Source organism: Telopea speciosissima, chromosome 11, assembly GCF_018873765.1.
Source record: "Telopea speciosissima isolate NSW1024214 ecotype Mountain lineage chromosome 11, Tspe_v1, whole genome shotgun sequence".
Taxonomy (NCBI): Eukaryota; Viridiplantae; Streptophyta; class Magnoliopsida; order Proteales; family Proteaceae; genus Telopea; species Telopea speciosissima.
This window is the reverse complement of record NC_057926.1, coordinates 6,486,224-6,504,102: the sequence shown is the minus strand read 5'-3', so window position 1 is coordinate 6,504,102 and position 17,879 is coordinate 6,486,224. Positions and strand designations below refer to the sequence as shown.

The 17,879-nt window shown below is 43.9% G+C and overlaps 1 protein-coding gene across 1 annotated transcript in view; it reads left to right on the top strand.

Annotated features, from left to right (window-relative positions):
• Positions 1-15,779, top strand: part of LOC122644571 (mitochondrial import inner membrane translocase subunit TIM44-2-like) — a 35,572-nt gene extending 19,793 nt beyond the window's left edge. Inside the window, exons 12-14 of the mRNA XM_043837949.1 lie at positions 13,889-13,960; positions 14,053-14,115; positions 15,523-15,779. Coding sequence (XP_043693884.1) covers positions 13,889-13,960; positions 14,053-14,115; positions 15,523-15,654 — 267 coding nt within the window. The 3' untranslated portion in view covers positions 15,655-15,779. The remainder of the gene's footprint in view (positions 1-13,888; positions 13,961-14,052; positions 14,116-15,522) is intronic.
• Positions 15,780-17,879: the final 2,100 nt, after the last annotated feature.

Below are 17,879 nucleotides of genomic sequence, written 5' to 3'. Positions count from 1 at the left end.
TTTTGAGCTCTTAGATTGAACCGGTCCAACCAATGGTCCAATTTAAGTGACTCTTTCTTATTATTTGCTGTTGTTTTATTTCTATTGGCTCTTAGAGAGCATCTTTTAATTTTGTTTAAAAACTTTGTTTTATACTTCCCCTCCACGATTTTAAGAGGGTGGAGTTGTTTTTTTATTGGGAATTAGATCTGGGATTCCTAATCTAGATTTGAATATCTGTAAGGCCTTTGGCCCTTTTTTTTTTATTATAAATATAGCAATCGTGGGCAGGCTCCCCCACTATGTCCTGCTTTCAAGCATTGTTTGCTGCCATCGTGCTGCTGCCTCTGCTCCTCTGTGAGTTCTTACATCCTTGTGGATCTCAAGGTGGTAAAGGGTAGGTGGACTCCTGCGACTCCTTGCATCATGAAGATCGGGAGGTTCCTTCAAGATATCAATCTGCTGCCGTTATTTCTGCTTTACAGTAAGTTTAAACCTGCAAGTTATTTTAAAACCTTCTTCCACCGCCATTACCTTTCCCTTAGACCTAATTTACATCCCCCTCCATCCATCAAATCCTAATTCTCCATTAAACCTGCAACTCCTACCTCAACTAGGACTCCCTCATAACTGTAGATTTAGCCATCAGTTTCGAACCCTACTTCCAGCCTATGTCCCCCACATCACTCCCTACACTTGTCCTTAAACCAGGCCTTTAGTCTTCTCTACAACCCCCCCATTTCTTCACTCCATTAAAGCCCAAAACCTGCAACACAATTCTGTCCAAAATTGCAGAATTTTAAAACCTTCCCAAATCCTATTATTTATATGCCATAAAAGCACCCTAGACCTGCACATTAAAGCCATATAAGATCCATTCCCAAATTCCCATCCTAAACCCTAGAATTAACCTAAAACCTAGTGCTGTGCATTCGAACCAGTAACCCCTTTTTGCTATTGATCCTGTTATCTGGCTCCTAGTAGGTCTCCTACCTATCTAGGACTACATTAATTGGTATCAAAGCAATGGTGGTGGGAAGCTCCAACCAAGCCTCGAAAGACCCACCTCCATTCATTTTTAAGACCCGAGTTCGTCTACCCAATGGGAGCACAGCCATATTAATTGTTGATGAGAGGCGACGTAACAACATTATTTCACAATCCGTGGTGGATATGTTGTCCCAGTCAGGAGACATTTGCATCATGCCTACAGGTCAAGTCTTTGTTGAATTTGAGTGTTCCATACTCTTCCGGTGCTTGGTGTAAGCCGGTACCATCTCCAAGGAGTGTTATTGCAGTAGGTTGTAATTGGTTGGGCGAGCGACAAGGTTGGATTGAACTTGAAAACAACTCGTGTGTCCTACCTGATCGACACCGTCTATACCATCTGTTTACTCTAAAAGGGTTACAACCAAAGGTGACCACATCGACTGTACAACCACAGGGACTGCCAAACATGTCAACTCAAACGCAAGTGGCATCGACTGTGTTTGAAGTTTCACCAATGGGGATGTACCAACAGAAGATTCTACTAAGGCAGTTTGTGTTGAAGAGATTCAAGAACTGATAGCTAAAGAAATTCAAGTAGACCAAGCTGCACCAGTAGTTGAGATCATAATTGAGAAGCTCGGCCATCAAATTGATGTGGAGGTCCAAAATACAATTGTAGAAGATTCTACTGAAGAGGTATACATTGAAGAGAACAAAGTAGACAAAGCTGAAACAGTAGAAGATGAAAAGTTGATTGAGAGCATTCCAAAGGAAAACAATGACCTTCAAGATGGTGTTCTTGAAGAGGTGGAGCTTGTGTCTCATGCATTAGATGAGAAGGTTGCTAACACTGAAGGCTCTATGGACGAGACATTGACAGTTGCTACTGATTCAAAGAAAGAACACATAGAGTTTGTTATGCCACCATGGTTCTTCGAAGAGCAAGCTCCACGCATTGAAGACTTTATCCCAATGTTCTTGTCTCATCGGAATTTTGTTTGGGGATGGTCAAAGTTGCTGATCACATGTTGATTCGCCCCCATCACTGCAAAATTCGAGTACGAATTTTTTCAAGTTGTGGAGAGTTTATGCAGGTTCATCATAGAAATTGGCTTATTTCTTTGGAAATAGGCCTAGGGTTCGGTTATATACATGTTGGGCCTTTGTTCCCAAGGGTTTTCTATGTATTAGGCCACTTTAATGAGCCTAAACTAAGGGTACATAGGTTGCATATGGGATTAGCCTAGTACTTAGTTTATTTTTATGTTTTTTAATTGAACCGGTTCAAATTTGGTTGCATCCAATTGGTTCAATTTAAGTGATCATGTGACTTGGTTAAGTGGTCATTTGACAACGTAAGTGGTCATGTGATGTAAGTTGGGCTGGATTAGGATTCTATAAGTCCAGCCATGTTTTGAGTCTATTTCCTTTAGTATTCTAGTTTCCTAGTCAGTTTAAGTTACCTAATAGGTTAGGGATAGGGTTAGGCCTTTACTTTTTAGTGTCTAAGTCTATTTTTGAGTCTTCTATATAAGTTTCTAAGGGAGGCCAGCATTGAATACGAATTTGATTAATAAAAATTAGCTTTATGCTTGCTGCTAAAAAAAAAAAAAACTAAGTATAGAAAAGAAAATTCTTCTAAGGCTCCAACAATCAGTCCCTTAAGGACTATTTCTTCTTCTTCCTAGTGCTTGGACCTGCATCACCTCAATAGTTTGTTTGATAGGATCTTCTTCTTCCATGGTTTTTCCTTTTTTTCCATCCTTTCCTACCGCAAACACTCTCTCTCCAATTCATTCTCGGATACCCTCTTAATTTCAAGTTTTTTTTTCCTTTTCTTACTTCTCCACTTCCTTCCCTTTTTCTCCTATTTTCTCTCTCCTACTCACTTTCTTTCCTTCTTTCTCTCCATCTCTCTTTCTTTTCTCTCCTACTCACCACAACCTGATGCAGGTGCAATGTCTTGGACCGACCCAAACCCATTTAGGTATCCATGTGAAGATGAACCGCTCCATGGGGTTTTTTAGGTCCATTAGTATATTTAATCTCTTAAAGTTTTTTATTAGTTGGGATTTTATCTTGTAATCTTTTATTTTAAATAGACTACTTAGTGGTAGAGTCCTTTCCATACCTTAGTGATCTGCTAAGCTCTGTCCAGTCCTATCCTTTCACCCAAAATTCAGGCATAGCATCCTTATCCCAACCCTTTCACTTGATCCAGCTTTGGGCCTGATCAGATCTGTCCAACGGTCCAACCCTAATTCCCTCTTCTCCATTAAAACCCAAAAAAACCGTAATTTCTGTTTAGACTTGTTCAGCGGTCAGAATTCCTTCAAATCACAGCCGAACTTCCATTCCCTTGTCCCTCACACTCGACCTCAAGCGCTGGTCATAAATCCCACTTTAAACCCTAGTTTTGGTAAATTTTCCTAATTTCTAAAACCCGAAACCCTAACCCTAATTCTGCAGAAATTTTAAACTCATCCAAATCCCAATATTTTTATAACAAAATAATCCCCTAGACCTGCTGATCATTACCATATATCACATTCACCCCTAACCCTAGCCTAAACCCTAAATTTGCCCTAAACAGCCCCAAATCTGCCCCAAACAGCAGACTCGATCAGGACCTGATTTTACCTGGCTCCTAGTAGGATTATCTCCTATTCTAGAACTACATTACCAACTCATAAAATCATCAACTTTCTTATAAGATCATAAACTCACCTCGTAATTAAGTGATCACGCATCAAAAATCAAGATCCCCAGTTGGCTGCTGACTCAGAAGGCAACAGTGGAAAGTCCAAATTACCATTGTATATTGAGCACGGGTATTACTCTATGTGGGCTTTTTTCTGTGTGGAGGACCTCTTGGCTATAAAATTGTTCTTATGATTAGGAAGTTTATTTATATACACCAACATAATACTATCTAGCTTGCCCATCAGAACGAAAGTGCAGATCAGTATTGAATAAGTAGTTTATGTATGATGGGGAGGGGCAGATGTATGCAGTCACCCCTGCTTCGTGTTGAATTGGAAATCCCATCTCCCCCTGAAAAGTGAGGACCTGCAGCTAGCTTTCCTTCTGGAGAGCTGATTGGGGAACTTTGAAGAACATTGTGATAATTTCACCCTTCTTTTCATTATCAGTACAGATTTATTCCAATTCCCAGCCATTTCAAGTCAGGCACCTGAGTCATATTCTGCTATTGCATCTATTTACGCTAGGGGCAGCAAATTCCAGCCCTGCTCACCTAGCCCACCTTAAATGAAGCCCAACTAATAGATGCCAAGTTATGTGGTTTGGCCCAGTTGCCTGATTATTTGATGTAGATCCCTTCACTGGGCTACAATACTGCAGGAGGAAGAAGGGGCACCAGGACCAGCAGCTGGTCCAATGGATCCTGGTTTAGATTGGTCCAGCCCAGCCCTTCTAGAAGACCAAATCTGTCCCCTATGTTGTCTTATTAGGAGGCCAAGTCAGCAGCAAGGAAGGGTGATCGGTTGGAGCTTCTAGAAGACTGATTTGTTTCTATTTTTATTTCCTATGATATTTCCTTAGCAAGCAAGCAAGTTAGATTAGTAAGTACTTGTTAGACAAGTGGTTTCCTATCTTGAATACTTTGTAATTCTATGTTATTTCCTTTTGGTTTTAGTTGTTTAATTTTAAACTTTCTATTTTGAGAAGCTTGGGCCAAGCTATATAAAGGGTCCATCGGTTGTAATGTTCTACACTTTTAATTAATGAAATTTTGAGGCTTGCTTGCAACCTCTAAATCTGAGATAGATTGTTCAACAGCTGGTTTAGCTATGGGTGAGAGACCCAAGGCTGAGAGAGCCTACCCCATCCACACCTATCAAGTTCTTTTCTACTCTCTTCTGTTATTCTCTATTTCTTTGGTTTATTTGTGTGACTGCTGCTATACGAGGCCCCCTGGAGTTATTATACTGATCATCCAACTGAGTTGCTGATCGAAGACTAGGAGACACCAAACAGACCCATCGGATTCAGTTTGGGAGAGAATTCTAGGCAGCGATCGATCACCAAGATCTCCCCCTCCTGTGACCTGTTTCAGACAAGCTTTTGGGATTTTGTTGGGCCCCCCAAAAGGGACACTCAACCAGGAGATCAGGCCCTTTGAAGGCCTGTGCTTGGTGTTATTCAATTTCTCCCAGTTCAGCCCTTATTTTGGACTAATTCTAATTGGGGTCTTATCTCTGCAACCTCTGGTCAGAACAAGCTGCTTTGGGGTTTTATTAGACTTCATACAAGCTACCTTCGATCAGAAGAACAGCCCTTTTGGGGCCAGGTTTTGTGAGTTACAGATTTTTCTGAATCTCAGCCTAATTCTTTATTTCTGTTAACAGTAGTCTGATCTTAAGTTGCTGTGGTCGTTTGGAGTGTTTATTGTTGTTATTTATTGGGGTTTTATCTTATAACTAGGGTTGATTACATCTGTATTAAGCCTTGCATTATATTATTAAATGGGCTGGCCAACACCATCAACCCCAGACCTTATGTCCTACTGCCACCAGTTTCCCATACAGTTTAGCCCAATTAACATTTTTGTCATAATATAATAATTAAAATTAGGGTGGTGGTGGCAGTGCGTACATTCTGCCAACTTATTCTTATATTTCTTGTATTGTATCCGTAGATTTGAGATGAGGGTAATCATAATCGTCCAATGAATTTTCACTCAATGACCGGTTCCTCGATGTCCCTGTGAGAACTCCTCCTATCTTCATCATCCCAATCACTTGGTGCTGAGTCCTGTCGTCCGTCCACTGTTGCATCTCTCTCCCCTTTCTCTGGAAGTCGGGAGTAACGTTATTTACCACCATCATTGTTTAGAACTAGTTACAAAACTGGGAATCTCATATCTGCAATAAATTGTGGTTATGTGAATTACAAGTTTGTTGCGATGTTTGATGCAGATTTTCAACCAAACCCAGGTTTCCTTAAAAAGGATAGGTGGATTTATTGAATAAAAGACGCATGGTTTAGAGTTTCGCAACTGCAGATACCTTCCTCCACAATGGTGTTTTCCTCTGCTTGAGTGCTTGTAGAACCTTATCCCAAAGGAAAAAAAAAACTTTTAACTCCTCTTTGTGCTTTCCTTGCTGCATTGGATTTGGAATGAAAAAAGAGTTTAATAGGGTTTCTGAGATTTCTGACAGGGAGATCTGGTTTTTGGTATTGCAACCTCAAATGGATTTTCATATTTTTCATGTTTTCGAGATCTAATGTGTTTTTAGCATTTGTTGGGCATTTCAACATTGTTGGGTTCCGTTTCTTGGTTTGGGAGTGTGTTCCGTTGTCTGAGTTTCTAATCAATCAGAGGTGGGATATGGCTCCAAGATCAGATTTGTGTTGGTGGGCTAAGAAAACAAGGAATGGGACTCCAATGGTTGTGACAATGAGAACCCAAACTACTCTTTTGTGGAGATTGATGGCCCCACAGGATCGGTGGTCCTGAAAACTGCTGAAACAAAGCAGAGTGCCTAACCGCCACCGTGAAACCAGAAAAACCCAAAGGAGTGGGAGCAGAGGGAGGATGTAGGGCTGGGAAAGAGAATGTATAGTGGTAAAGGAGGGAGGTAACAGGTGGAGTGGGAGTCGTAGCAGGGAGGTCGCACAGTCTGATATGGGAGTTGCACAGGATAATTACAGATAAAAACGGTAACTGCCTGTCTCGGTTAATTGAGAGAAACATATTCAATGATTGCGATTTTTATGCATGTCCTCTAACCTTATAGCCTTAAAACTAAGCAATTTTTAGGTAATTTTTGTATTTAAATATTTACATGTGCTGCCCAAACTTGCCTGAATATAAATGGGTTGGCCTTGAGTGCACCTACAATCTGCGTTTTATAAGATGGCAGGTCTGGGACAGGTATGTTTCCCAACAAACCCTAACTCAACCTGCCTTGCCCAGTTGCCACCTCTAATTTAGGACTTAATCTCTGTGTATGTGTGCGCTGTGGGAGTGGAATCACTTGGAAGCTGCCTGGTTAAAACCAGTGTGAAATGAGCATTTTGTCCAATTGGCCTCCTTTCCTAGGTTTTTTTTTTGGGCCTATCTTGACATAAGTTTGGGCCTTTTGTAAGGATATGTTTTTCTTCCACCTACTTTTCTTTTTCCTCAAGGTGCATTGCTGGGAAGCTGCACTTTCTTCATGGCTTTTTGGTTGTGATTGGTTCCATCCACATCCCCAGGGGAAAAAAAAAAGGAGATTCCTAAGCAATTGAATTAGTATTTACGATATGTTTAGAACCTCAAGATATGTAATGTACTCAAATCACAGAAAAGGCATTACAAAATAGAAGAACGAGTGAAATGACATGAGCTCCTCCACCGCCCTCCCCCCCCCCCCTTCTCCCTCCGCCTCCCTCCCCACCAAACACCACCGCCTCCTTGTCAACTGCCACCACCTGTCTCTTTTTCCCCAGTACCAGCATTCCCCCTACCACCCACAACCCCCCCACCACCACCTTTCACACCACCAACTCTCCTCCCTCTCCTGGCTCCAGCATCTCCCCTGCTCCTACCCACCTTGGGCCACAATCCTGGGCCTCTCTCGTTTCGCAACCCTCACCCTCTTTGAGCTCTGGTCTCACGCTACACTACGTCCAGCCTTCTTCATCTGAAGATGGCTCCCCTTTTGCCCTCTGTCCAAATAACCTTCTGTCCCCTGAAATCTCTAAATGGCAGTCCTGCCTGGTTGGACAGTTCCTGGGATCTCGTCCATCCTTCAACATTGTCAAAGCCTCCTTAACCAAACAGTGGAGAGCTCAAGGCACCTTGGACACCTACCTACTTGAAAATTGAGTTTTCATCTTCAAGTTCTTCTTCGAGGATGTAAAAGCTCGAGCTCTGGACGGTGCCCCCTGGCTTGTCGGTTCCAAGTCAATTTTCCTTCGCCAATGGACCCCTTACATCCAGCTCCACAAGGTCGACCTCAGCACTATTCCCTTGTGGGTTGCACTTCTCGGACTTCCTCTTCAGTACTGGAGCCCTGATTGCCTCAGCAGAATCGGTTCTGTCCTGGGCTTCGCCTTGTACTCTGATGCTCGCACCCGACACTTGGACAGGCTTTCTTTCGCTAGGCTGTGCATTGATATCTCTGCTGACAACCCTCCTCCTTCCTCTATCTCAATCGTGGAAGAAGATGGTTCTCCTTTGAACAGCCTGTCAGGTATGACTGGCTCTCCCCTCACTGCACCCATTGCAGAATTTTTGGCCACAGATCCAATGAGTGCTCCAGCGCAAGTCAAACTGAAGCATCTGTGGGTGAGCCGGCGACTTCAACTCCCCTGAATACTCCCTCGGTTCCATCGTTGGAACCAGCAGGCCCCTCGGCTACTCTGGCTTTCCCCTTGGTTCCATCGTCGACGCCAGCATCTTCTCCGATGGAACCAGCAGGGCCATTGTCTTCTCAGGTTCCTCCCTTGGTTCCATCATCAACCCCAACAATTACTCCGATGGAACCAGCAGGCCCTGTGACTTCTCAAGCTTCTCTCTCGGTTCCATCGTCGACCCCAAATCCTCATCGGATGGAAATTGCAGACCCTGGTTCTCAGTCGACCCCTGCTTCTGTTCCGTTGAATGCTGCAGGCCCCGTAGGATTGGTGAACCAGCCTAGGTGAGGAAGATCCTCTTCCCGTCGCCGTCGACGGAAGCACTAAACGACCTTCCGCCGTGACAAGACTCCGCCTCTCCTCGAGCCCTCGATTTCTGCTCCTGAAATTGACGCTGCCACCGTCGCTGAGAAATGCTTGGGACAGAACGGCAAAGCTACGGACATCCTTGAACAGTCGCTCTCGACGTCTCACCTACCTCAGCTTGAAGATCCGTTGGACCTTGATATCTCCTTCTTTCCGGATTTGGATAACGCCAGGCCTATTTGTGTCTCTGCGAGTGACCTGGGCTGCAATTCTTGCCATTCGCGTGAAAGATCTTCGGCTTTTCAGCCAAGGTTTGACTCCCCACCCCCTTTGTCGTGTTTTAATCCCCCCTCCCCTAGTGTTTTTACAACCTTACCCCCAATTTTACCTACCCCCAAGTTGTCCCCCACACACCACCCCCTCCTCTTCACCCTCTTAGACCATTTACGCTTCAGCCCATCCCCTGCTTGGCCCATCTTCTCGGCCCATGTCCACACCTACCTCCCCCACTTCCTCTCAGCCCTCTTTCCTAGCCCACCCGAGGCCCGTTTCTCAGCCCAAATCCTTTTTCACCTATAACCTACCTATTATCCAACCCCCAACCCACTTATATCAAAAATCCTACCACAATCCAAAACCCATTGTTGAGCCCATTCCCCCCTTTACCCACAGCCCCTCTCCCTTAGACCATCTTGGCGCCCCTCAAACCCTCTCTCGGTCCACCTCTGTGCCCCTCATCTTCCTTGGAACCCCCTTCGTCTCCTCCCCCCCCTTCCCCTTCTCAGTTAGCCAGATCTGCTTGGTTCCACCCCTTCTTACCTGGGGTGGCTTTGGCTCTACACTCTTGTAGGCCCCTTGTTGCTTGTCCTGCTGTCGCCTATGCCCGCAGGCGTCACAGGAGCACTCCTCCTAGGTTTTCGGTGCACCCCCCTTCCCCCTAGTCTCCATGTTCTCTGGCTTTATCTGGAATGTCCATGGACTTAACTCCATTGCCAAGCACCTTGAACTTAGATCATTCATCAAATCCTCCAATTCTTCCTTTTGTGCCCTCCTTGAGACTCGTGTCCTTCAAGATAACGCGTCCCGCATCGTTGCCTCCATTGCCCCTTCCTGGTCCTTCCTCTCCAATTATAACTACTCTCCGTCGGGCAGGATTTGGATTCTCTGGGACCCCTCCAAACTTAACATCTCCCTTATCCACTCCTCTTCCCAATTTATCCACCTCTGTCTTTCCTTTCATAACTCCCCCTCGCCTTTCTATATTTCTGTGGTGTACGCTTGCAATCAGGCCACCGATCGTTTGCCCCTTTGGACTGATCTCTCCCTCCTCAAGGCCGGTATGGACTCCCTCCCCTGGGGAATCGACGGAGACTTCAATGTGGTCCGTTCCCAGCTTGAGAAATTAGGGGGCAGACCCATCGATCTCTCGGCGGTGGATCCTTTCAACGATTGCATTGAGGATCTTGGCCTCGACGACCTTCGTTGGTCTGGATCCCCTCACACTTGGCACAATCGTCGAATTGGCCCGGATCGCATTGTCTGCAAGCTCGATCGTTTCCTGGCTAATGAAGCCTGGCTTTCCTCCTTTCCCCACTCCCATGCTTCCTTTCTTCTCCAAGGTCTCTCAGACCACTGCCCCTGCCTCATCCACATCCAGCCTTACTCCTTGTCTGGCCCCAAACCTTTCAAATTCTTTGACATGTGGACTTCTCACCCCCTCTTTCATGACACTATCGTGAAAGCTTGGAGAATCCCAGTCTTGGCCCGCTCGTTGCCTCTGATTGCCCTAGCTAGAAAGCTTCGCAACACCAAAGCGGCTCTTCGCAGTTGGAATCTCTTCACCTTTGGCAATATCCCTTCTAAGCTATCTTCTTGTCGGTCTGATCTTTCTTCGGTCCAAATCAAGCTCCAATCTGACCCTCTTAACACGGGTTTTGCCGCGGAGGAAAAGAGACTCTCCGAAGAGCTCTCATCCCTCTCCCTGATCGAGGAAAGCTTCCTGCGATAGAAATCCCGCTCCAAGTGGTTAGAACTGGGAGATTCAAATTCTGCTTATTTCCATCGCTCCCTCAAAGCCAGGCAGAATTCTAATTCCATTTCCCATCTTACTGCCGCTGATGGGACCCACCTCACTTCTCCCACTGCTATTAAAGAGGCTGCCTCCTCCTTCTCCTCTCTTTTCAACCCCTCCCTCCCCCGCCTGCCCCTATCCCGCCGGGGCTCATCAACAAATTCATCCTCCCTTCCCTCTCCGCATCCCTCATTGCCATTCCCTCCGATGAGGAAATCTCTTTGGCTATCCTTTCCCACAAGGCCAATAAAGCTCTTGGCCTTGATGGCTTCAGCATAGGGTTTTTTCTCAGCCGCTGGGACTTTATTAAAGGCGAGTTGTTCAAAGCCATCCGCAGCTTCTTCTTCAAGCCGGGTTAGCTTCCTTAGATCAACCAGACCTTCATTTGCCTTATCCCCAAAAAGGATGGGGCTACTTTTCTGTCTGATTTTAGACCCATCTCCCTCTGCAACCTCATCTATAAATTCATAGCCAGGATTCTTGCCAATCGGATCAAGGCTGTCATCCCTTCCCTCATTAGCCCCAACCAATCGGCCTTCATCTCAAGCCGAAGCATTGCGGACAATATTATTCTCTGCTCCGAGATTGTTAGAGGATTCGACCGCAAGTCTCACTCCCCTGCGGCTCTCCTAAAAATCGATCTTCACAAAGCCTTCGACTCGATCTGTTGGGATTTCATTTGTGATGTTCTCTCTCTCATGGGCTTCCCCCCAGTCTTTGTCCGTTGGATTTTTGCCTGCATCTCTTTCCCCTCTTTCTCTGTGCTTGTCAATGGCACCCCCGCAGGTTTCTTCCACTCCAAGGTTGGCATCTGCCAAGGCTGCCCTCTCTCCTTTCCTCTTTTCCCTTGCCTTGGAAGCTCTCTTTAGGAGGCTCCAAGCTAATACTGACCTCCATCTCATATCTCCCCTTCCCAAATGCAAGCACATCAATCTCTCTCATTTGGCCTTTGCAGACGATCTGATGATCTTTTCTAAGGCCTCTTACTCCTCTATCTCCGCCATTATGGACTCTCTTCACCTCTTTGAATCTCTCTCTGGCCTTCGTGTCAACCTCCTTAAATCCAAAATCTCTCTCTGGTATCCCAAAAACTACCAAAGAGACCCTTCGTCAACTCACTGGCTTCTCCATTGGCACCCTCCCTGTCACCTACCTAGGCCTTCCCTTGATCACTGCCAGGCTCTCTAGCCATCATTGCAATTCTATGCTAGATAACATTTGCAAGCGCCTCGAGCTCTGGAAAGGCAAGCTCCTCTTCTATGCTGGAAGACTCGAATGTATTCGTTCGGTCCTCCAAGCCTCTTACCTCTATTGGACCGGTATCTTCAGCATCCCTAATTCTACCATATCGGTCATTGAACGCACCTTATGTGCTTTCCTTTGGAAAGGGAAAGACACCCCCAGATTTCTCCACCCGGCTAGTTGGAAATCCATTTGTCTTCCTAAATCGGAGGGCGGTCTGGGCCTTCGTCGCATTCGTGATTGTAATAGGGCGGGCATTCTCAAACTCCTCGGGAAAATCTCTTCTCACCAGGATTCCATTTGGGTTACCTTGGTCCAATCTTGTCTCCTTAAGTCGGATTCCATTTGGACAGTCAAGATCCGTGCTGACTCCTCTTGGATCTGGTGTAAGATTCTCTCCCTCCGTCCCCTTGCTCTCCAGGGTATCTCCTTCTCCATAGCTGATGGCACCTCTACCTCCACCTCCACCTCCCTCTGGCTTGACCCCTGGCACCCTCTGGGGATCCTCTACAACCTGCTTGGCCCCAGAGCAATCTATTCCTCTGGCCTCCCAAAGAATGCCAATGTCTCCGCCCTCATTTCCGCTAGATCCTGGTCTCCACCTCCTCCCCTTAATCCAACCATCATCTCCCAGATCTGGGCAATTCTTCCCCCCCTCCAGTCGAACTCACCCCACCAAGTGGATCAGGCAATCTGGCTCCCCTCCCCCACAGGCTGTTTCACCTCCTCCTCTGCTTGGAACCTCTCTAGAGATCCTAGCACTCCTGTTCCCTGGCACAACCTAGTCTAGGTTACTGGCCACATTCCCCGTCACAGCCTTACTGTTTGGAGAGCCCTCAGACTTTGCCTGCCTACTCAAGCCTTCCTCATCCACCGCACCATCCCTGTCCCCCCCTCTTATAACCTTTGCTGGATTGGCCGAGAAGACATCACCCATCTCTTCTTTGACTGCCCCTTCACCTCCACCATTTGGAACAAGGTCTTGTCATCTATTTGGCCTCGGACTAGAAGAGCCCGCAGTTTTGACCGGGAATGGCTTTGGTTGCTCAAAACTTTTCCAGGGAACTCAATATGTGACACAATTGGGAAGCTTGTTTTTAGCGCCGCAATTCACCATATCTGGTTGGAAAGGAATATTAGGAGATGGACTTCCAAATCTAGATCCTTTGACATGATTTGGAAAGCCATCTCCTCTGATGTATCTTCCAAGCTTAGATGCATCCTGCAGAGACGCTGTAAGGACAACTTTAGAAACTGGCATATTTTGACTTTTTGGGGGCTTGACATGGCCCTCTTGCGGCCTCCCTCCTCTGCGTAGGCTGGCTGGCCGCCCCCCCCCCCCTTTTTCTCTCCTCCCCGCTTTCCTTTTCTCCTGTAATTTGGTTCCCTTTCCCTTCCCCCTCTTGGGGTTCGGTAATATATTCATTTACCAAAAAAAAAAAATTAGTATTTACAGTAGAACTTATTTAAAGAATTGAATTAGTATTTACCGTAGAACTTGTTTAGCCTGTTTGTATTCATTTTTATGTAACTGGGGCGGTTTGGTGTTCTGTAAGGATGTTAAGTAGTTTTGTCTCTCTCTCTCTCTCTTGATGTTTTAGAAAGCCTTATTTTGCCTTTCAATTTCTTTTTCTTTCTTTTTGTTGTTTTCAAATACCTGTATGGGATCAAATTGCATGTCAAGTATTTGTTTATGGTTGGTCTGTGTTGGAGCGGTTTATAATTTTTTATTGGTATACATCGGATTCAATGTTAAGAAGATTAGTACTTGTGGTTAGTTTATGGAATAACCAATTCCAAACAGTCATCAGGCAGCAGTTGGTAGAACTTTAAATGCCTGGATTTTCAACTGAACAATTCGCAGGATATGTATGAAATTGCATAATCATTACTGTTTTTTGTTGATCAATGTTTGTGAATGATTCCTTATTGCAGATTTTACATATATCTGAGGTGGAAGTTAGAGAGACCAAACTTATGGGAAGCTCTCCCATAATCATTGTAGCTGTAAGCATTTCATTGACAGTTATTAGAAAAATATCTACTAATGGTTGTAAAAACTGATGCTGATGTGCGCTTTTCATTTTGACTTGCCATAGTTTCAAACACAACAAATCTACTGTGTGCGAGATAGACATGGTTCCATAACAGAAGGGGGAAAGGTAAGCTCTTGATCTTGTTATTGCAATTGAATGTGTAATCTATTCCACATATCCTATGCTAGCATTTAATGAGCGTGATCCTGTGAGAGAAGGGATTGGGGTTAAAATCTGAATCTTGTTTTTTTAATCAATGCACACACACAATGTTCATGTGACCTATCTTTGTTTTTACCAAATCTTGTCATGGTTTTATCATATTCCTGCCAAATGTAAAATATATTTCATTCATCATGATCTCGAATGGCATTTATTGAATTGGAGAATATTGATGAGATTGGATGCTATGATATTTCCATCTTATAGACGAATATTGGGACTGCCATGGTAGAAAGTAGAAATGTCAGACTAAATGGTTAATTTCTTGCTTTCAGGTAGATAAATAACCTTGGGAATGCCCTTGGTAGGAACCGGGCCTTCCATCCCTATACCTGTCACATACATGATAACTATTATCATAGTTTTATGTCTGTTCTGTTCCAGTCATGCAGTGTATATTTTTCTCTTTGTAGAGGTATCAAAAAATGCAAGCGACCATAGAATTAAGATCAAAGTTTTACTGATAATGGACCAGAAAATGGTCAATTGTACATGCTCATAATTTTTGTTGTAGGGCATCAAGCTGCTGACTTTATGTTAGGATGTTGCATGATGTATGCCCGCCCGTGTTACTAGTTCTGGTTCCGACTGGGTGCTCACACTTCAAAGAGGGCCTACCTATGGGCCGACTCTGATGTGGTCATTTAGTGATTAGATTTTTTTTAATATTTTATTTTCTGCGTTTGAGTCTTTGTTTTTTTGGCTGTGTTGGGTTTCACTTGATTGGGTCAGTTCTATTTTGCTGTGATGAGTTGTTCAGCCCAAAGTCATCTGTGCTGATTTAATAAATCTGGATAGACTTCATCTCATGGTACAGTTTCAGAGTTCTCTGAGGTGGGGTTAAGTAAGGGATGTGCCATATATGGCAAAGTCCGAAGAAGCCATGTGAACTTTATTTTTATTGGATACCACTTATCATATAAGACATTGCTTGATGCTGAGATCTCTTGGTCCTTGTTTGTCCATAGAAATATTAGTCTTTTTTTTAATTTTTGGAATTGGAATTAATAATTTTTATTGTTTGTTTGGTTTAAGTTGAAATTATCTACCGATATCTGTCAATTTCCAATGTTACAGATGACTAAAGCCCTATTTACTAACTTGTTCACCCTACAACATACCTCCGGCTTGTCCTTCATATCTTCGTTGAGTTGATCTACTTTTAAGATCAAACCCATTGACTGGCTCTTAGCTTTTACCCTCATCCAAAAAACATGTTTTTCCTTTTGCATCACTTTAAACCCTAGATTTTCCTCTTTTCAATATTGTGTTTTTTTTTTTAATAAAATCCGAATTCATTGTTCCTTCCAGGATACAATTCACACTGTATACTACGCGTGGGCTATGCAGCAAATGGATGTAGAAGAGCTTGGGGAAGGTGCCTTCTACCCAGTATGGAGGTTAAGAGAAATGCAACAACTTGGTGTCCAGGCTCTCATCTAGTGGTTGTTATCGTCTTTAACTGACATGGTTTCTATTCCTTGGGTTTTTGTTTCCATCTCCAGGGAAAATCATGATAGTTATCTTCAATTTATGTAGAGGGTAGAATAAGAACAATGAGAAAATTTGTTTATTTATTTTTTGATGGAAATAAAATAAAATAAAGAAATAGAATTATTTACAAAGGTGTTGATATCATCAACATTCCTTGTAACCGAAAAATGAGTCTTTTTCTATGTATAGATTTCTGGATTTTGTTCTCGCCACTAACGAGTATTTTTCCGTTTTATTTCTTTCTCAATTCTCATAGATCTTTAACAGGTAATGAATGAAAAATTTCCGATTAAAACTGTTAACACTCATGAGAAGCAATGACAAGTTCACATCTTGTATTGCTTTCTTTTGTTTAGGCTGAGAGAATCATGAAACTAGCGGAAACCGAATAGTCTGATCCAAAACTCGTAGTTTCTTCGAGCCATGAAAAGGTTCCAAATTCAGGTATCGGACTCGAGATTGATCATGGCAGGAACCTTTTCGGATCGGGATCGGATCAATCCAAATCGGTCAGGATTGGTCAAAACATCCCCCAAAATCGTTTTTTATGGATCGGGTCATGTGTCGGCTAGAGTTGGTGGGTGTTGTGATCTTGGGATCGGACCGGCCAATATTATCTAGATCGGATCGGTCAAAATCGATTGGTATCGGTCAAGATAATATAAAAAAACTAAAAAAAAACTTAAAAGTCAAGAAAAAATAAAAAAATATTGAGTTGGATCGGATTGGATCGGCCGATACAACCAAATTGGGCGATCCAATCAACGATCCAGTCAAACCTTGTTGAATCGATCAAATCTTGGGATCGGCCTCGACGGATACCGTTTCAATCCAATACCTCAAACCATGGCCATGAACCTCAGGTGCTCGATAATCTTAACGGAGATTAGAGTTATTGTTATTTCTAATTTTTTTTAGGGTGGGGGGTGATAATAATTTAACAGTTCCATTTGTCAATGTTTTGGCGTTTTCTCTTCAAAACTGAAAAATTTTCGTCCGTCTTGTAGACTTGCCGATGTTTCGAAGGAAGTCTCTGCAGAGGTTTCTTGAGAAGCGTAGGAAAGGTAAGCTCTCTCGTTTCTTTCTCTTAGCCACTAATGGGTCTTGGTCGAGCGTGAGAACTCTGTATGTGCTAGAAGTGAGAGGGACAATGTGATTCGTGTAATCGACATTGCCGGAGAGGACTTCCTCGTTGAAATCCTTCGTGCTATGCTCCAAGATCTCGCTTTGTGATACTTTTGATCGTAAGGAGTGGGACGAAGGTTGCAGCGGTGGTGGGGCGGGGCGGTGGTTGAAGAAGAAGAAGAAGAAGAAAGAAGAACAGGAAGAAAGTGGTGGGTCCCATTTTTTATGTTACAAAAATAAAAAAATTAGAATAGAGTTATTTTAATTGAAGGGTAAAATTGTTATTTAAATTTTATATTTAACACCGTCCATTTAAAGATGTCGGGTGTATATTTTGAAAACACAAGGGGTCGTATTATAATTTTCCCTAAATGAATTTATATAGGCGTTCAAGTCGAAACTTGCGAAATATGGACTGTTTCGATCCAAACATAGTCGAAAAATGAGATTTTTTTCCATGCCTATTGTAATTTACCAAATCCTTAGTATGAACACCACGGAGATAGTATATCCCTCCGATCTTGACCCTAAAATCATTGATTGCGCTCTTCTTTATGCAAGCGTAACGAGGCAACAAATAACAAAGTGAGAGAGAAGGAAGGCGGATTTTACAATCGAGGTGTTTAGATGTTAGAAATAGTCACCCACCCACGACGATGATGACGACTGAACACAGACAATGTAAGAATCTCACTCATACTCAAGCCCACCAAAAAAAAATCCAAGAAAATAGCCAAAAAGACCCAAATATTTGCAAAACACCCCACAAAAAAGTATTGTTTGGCTACGGTACGGTTTGGTGGGGCCGCCAAAAATCTGAGTTGTAGTCTGCGGCACTGCCATGGTTCCGCACTAAAATCCTCTACAGTACTGGCGGGGTGGTAGTGCACATCCGAGTGTACAGCAGAGGCCATGTGTGTCATGTGTGCCACTTAGCCTCTGTTGTGCCGGTGGATGTGCCCTGCGGCCCCACCGGTACTGCAGAGGATCCTGGTCCCATGGTTCCGATCCCTCTATAAATAGAGGGACCCCTTCCCAGTTCGGGAGAC